The 5,034-nt window shown below is 32.8% G+C and overlaps 1 protein-coding gene across 1 annotated transcript; it reads right to left on the minus strand.

Annotated features, from left to right (window-relative positions):
• Positions 1-545: 545 nt before the first annotated feature.
• Positions 546-4,788, minus strand: LOC110290003 (olfactory receptor 4C11-like). Its single transcript, XM_021156460.2, has 2 exons — positions 4,758-4,788; positions 546-1,517 (listed from the first exon to the last, which is right to left on the minus strand). The coding sequence occupies exon 2, from the start codon at positions 1,476-1,478 to the stop codon at positions 546-548; it is 933 nt and encodes a 310-aa protein (XP_021012119.1). The 5' UTR covers positions 1,479-1,517; positions 4,758-4,788.
• Positions 4,789-5,034: the final 246 nt, after the last annotated feature.

Here is a 5,034-nt window from a genome sequence, read left to right on the forward strand (position 1 = left end):
TGGAATAACATTTAGTAAAAAAAGTGAAGTCATGAATTAGACTTCTTTTTAGGTCTAATTAGACAGCAGTAAGGTACAGATGAGAGGGTTCTGACAGAGGAAGGGGAAGGGAGAATGTAGAGCTTATATTAAAATGACAAAAATAAATCAATTTGAAGAATAAGTAACTGGGAGAGGTATTCAGGCTTTGAATACAAGATGTGATTATACAGATATACAGTTATCTGGAAGAAAATTCAGACGTCAACAGGAAGGTGGTCAGAAAATACAATCACAATCAAAATTGGTATTAGGACCGAAAGGATAGAGAGTCAGTAACACAGTATTAAATATGAATAAAGACCAAGGGATGTCATACCTATTTGTATTTCATGCTTAATCCTACTACATAAAATCAACTCAACCAAAGTATGTTTTACATCATCTCTTTATTGTATGAACTTATAGTCCCCATTCCCTAAGAAACTGTTATATTAATCTAATAAAAATAGCATTTTATTGATATCATATTTAATGCTAAATATGAAAAAAATTGGAGACCTCATTTACTTTTTATCATCTGACATGATTTTCTTTCTCCACAACTTTTTCATAGCATTTTTCACCTCTGCATTCCTCAGTGTGTAAATCAGAGGATTGAGCAGAGGTGTTCCTATTGAATAAAACATAGATATCATCTTGTCCATAGGAAATGTTGTTGCTGGGCGTGTATATATAAAGATGCAAGGTCCAAAGAAAAGGATGACCACAATAATGTGGGATATGCAGGTGGATAGGGCTTTCCTCCTCCCTTCAGCACTGTGATTTCTTAGGGAATGAAGAATAATGACATAGGAGAGCATTAGCACCAGGAAACTCACTGTACAAATGGCTCCACTGTTGGCCACCAGAAGCAGGTTGATCAAATATGTGTCTGAACAGGCAAGTTTCAACAGTGGCTGCAAGTCACAGAAAAAGTGATCAATCACATTGGGACCACAGAAGGGTAAACTCAAGGCCAGAATTATCTGAACTGATGAATGTATACAGGATCCCACACAGACTGTGGCCACCAGCCTTCCACAGACCTGGCGATTCATGATGGCCATATAGTGCAGAGGCTTACAGATGGCCACATAGCGGTCAACAGCCATGAGGATGAGGATAAAGACCTCCAGGGAACCAAATAAATGAAACGTGAAGACTTGGATTATGCACTCATTGAAAGAGATAGAGGCCTCTTTCAGCAGGGAATCCACAATTGTTCTCGGGGCTACAGTTGTAGAGAAGCAGGTGTCAGACAAGGAAAAGTAGAACAGGAAGAAGTACATGGGACTCCCAAGGGCTGGGCTTGTCTTGATAGTAACAATAATAAGGAAATTCCCCAGTAATGTCCCCATATAAAAGAACAGGAAAATGGCAAACACTATGTTCTTCCTAATGGGGTCCTGTGTCAATCCAAGAAGAATGAACTCTGTCACATTGATATTCAGCTGCATGGTTCATGAATGAGAAGAAAACCAAATGAAATGAGTCATCTGAAAAAGATATAGGAGCTAGTTTTACTGAATAATGTGGTGGATTATTTTAAGCAAAGATTGGTGAGCAGGGCAGGGGGAGGGTATATGGGGCTTTGGGGACAGCATTTGAAATGTAAATATTTGTAATGAAGAAAATAACTAATAAAAAAGGAGAAAAATATTCCACCAATTGATTATTAAACTGTTTTCTCACTCTCCGTCTGCAGTTTCAAGAAATCCGATAAAATTGACAACTTCTACACAAAACTCTCCATCACAAACTTGCTGAATTTAGTATGATTCTGATTAGATTTGCAGTTCAATTAATATAAAATGAAATGTATACTTTCCTTTATTATTCACATTGTTCCACAGCAAAAAAATTCTGGTGGCAATAATTTATGTAATATGTTTTCTCTATTGAGAATTATCTTACTGTTCTTGGCAGTGATGAGGTGAAATTACCTAGCTCTCACATTTTATAAAATTCCTATTTCCATCTATGTTACATATTTATTACCAATATTTACAATTGATACTATACTTATTTTTAGGTATTGTTCCTTGAAAGATGAACAAGAAATGCCAGTAAGCTGCACAAAATCAGGTAGTGTTTTCAAACAATCTTCATGGTATTTCATAAATGTTATATATAAACAGAAAAGAATGTTCCTTTTCAATAACTACCAAATATCTCAATATAGTTTTCTTCTATTTCTGAACCTTAGGCTATTCATACTCACTGAAATTGCACTCAAATAGTAAGGTATTTGATATCATCTATAAGTATACATTTGTATAATCTATGTATTTATATATACATATTCATATATAGGATAATTTTTATCAAATATTACATAATTTAAATCATTTTATTGATTATATTACCTCTGGTAACTTTTACCATTAATCTATATACTGTGAATGTTTACAATGAGTTTAACTTTTCATTAATTGAATACAATTTATTTAAAGAAAATTTCTGTACACAGACACTTGAAAATCTACCATCTCCAGTCTTTATTGCTTTCTAACATAAATGCAGTGTCTGTTGAGATATGGATGTTTTAAGTGCAATTTTTATATTGCATTTTGAATGAAATAATCCTTATCTATTACTGCTAATGTCATTCATATTATAGATTTATTTCTATAATTATTTTGTGGTAGTCTTTTATATATCATGGGCACTATATGGCAATTACATTCATAATTTAGAAAGCTAAGACAAAATTCCAAACTGAAGCAAAATTAAAACTGATATATATCAAAATATCATAATAGATTTTCTAAATTTTTCAGAATGAAAGCCCCCCATGCTCTGCACAACATCATATAACATGAGATGTTGACATCCACAAGAATGACTACCTTGACAATACAACCTGAGATTTTAATCCATGATACTTGAGGCATGCAAAAAGAATATTAACTAAGTTGTATTCTACTTTGACTGTTGTATGAGTTTTTTGTTAGTTTGGTTTGGGATTATTTTTACTGTTTGTATTGTTTTGGTTTGGTTTTTATTTTTTAATACATCTTTTTTTCTTTGTATTTGAACCATTGCTGACCCTATACCCTAAAAGTAGCAATAAGTACAATCCATCAGGTTTTCATCAGACATTAAAATATACCTCAATGTCCTTAAGACAAATAGTATCAAGATAGAATATATCTTGAAAAATCCACTGTACTTACCCCAACTTTTCAAACAAGATGGATAAAATTTCAGTTGGTTACGCTTGTCAAAAATAATAGAGACTAAATGCTATGTAGGTGCTGTAGGTGATGGAGGAGATCTGAATAATAGTAAACATGAAAAGGCAGAGAATAGAAGATGTTGAAAATGAGTATCTGATGTTTCCTTCCATGGCTCTACATTGATTTAAAGAGGCCATGCTAGAAATAATCTTCTTCTCCAGCAGGCTATCTTAAAGAATCACCACTGCTGAACTTAATGATATGAGATTTGTGTCTTTCAGAAACTCATACACTAAACTTGACTTCTATCCATAGCTTACCATGAATTACCAGCTGTTCCAATCTCTTTAGCCTGTACGAGCTTAATTTAAAGCATTACATAAGAAATCCTCTTTAATTCTCTCCAACTATGACTTAATTTCATGATTCATACCATATCAACCAAAGAAACACTGGAAAATAACCTGGGCAGAGAAACAGAGACTTACACAATACCTGTAAGGTCTATTTTCTTAAATAGTTCCCACAATTGTGAAAAAATTACTATGTAGTCATTCTGTCTCAGGGCTTAAAGTTGATAACATGATACCTAATTTCTGTAAGGAAGTAACAAATTAGTGAGACATTAGCAACACTCCCATACATGTTATTTTTCCTTCGACTTCATTACATATATTTTAAGCATCACCAGTGACATAGTTGGTCTGAACTTTATCTGGAAAGAAGTTAGTCAAGTTCTTAAAGTACATATTGGGTTCATGCCCACCAAATGTGAAAGCTTTGGGATTTCATTTCAGAATCATGTGTAAAATAATCATCCTATACTCTAGTATAAACTATTCCACAAGTAATGCACTTGCTCATCACAAAGCTGATACTTCTGAGAAGTTTTGTGAATATCATTATTCCCTAATAACCTTTCCTCTAAATTTTAGTTAGGCATAATGTATTTTAAATTTTGGGTGTACATAGATAGTTTTTGCTCAGCCTAACCTCATTTGACCACTTTACATGAAAATATATGGGGAATATTTTCATAGTTTAATACCTTATGAAATAATAACAAATAATAGTATATCAGATTCATCCTTTCCTTCCCATATACTATTGATGCCTTTTACACACTTATTTCACTTTATCAGCACAAATTGTATATGCTTATATATTTATTGATAATTTCATTGATAGAAACAATTTCTGCAATAGAATTTTCTTCCACAACATACTGTCATTAACTCTTTAAAGAAAAAGGCCAATCATTATTTAATATTTCTATATAAATTGTCATCAGTTTTTCCAAGTGTTATTAACTAACAAACCATTTTACTCAAAGCAGTAGAAGGATGTTCTGACACTCCATACTAATTTCTTATAAGGAATTCACCGATTTTAGACAATTGCTTCTTTCCAAATCTAGTATTTTATATTTATCATAAGGGTACATCCTTAAAAGTATACTGGCTTATTAAATTTAATGCTTCTCCTCGAGGGCTAGTAGAGTATTCCAATCATATTTTCATACAATGTATAGAAACATAGTAAAATATACATATTTACCAAAACTCTAATAGTGTAACTCTGAATTCAGGAATGCAGAAATAATATATCTCACCTGTAAGAGGACTAGCTATATAAGTTTCATCAGCCCAATACCTTTCAGTAGCAGCTTTCTAATAGGATGCGGAAAGATAAATATTATTTCTGCCCTCCAGAGGGAATAGGCTAGCACATAATGGTACAAGACATTGACATTGTGGGCAGCTTTGTCATCCAAAGTTTCCCTTCTTAAGCTAATCAGAAACATTTCAGGCGCTATAATGCATCCAATTTGCAC

This window comes from Mus caroli, chromosome 2, assembly GCF_900094665.2.
Source record: "Mus caroli chromosome 2, CAROLI_EIJ_v1.1, whole genome shotgun sequence".
Taxonomy (NCBI): Eukaryota; Metazoa; Chordata; class Mammalia; order Rodentia; family Muridae; genus Mus; species Mus caroli.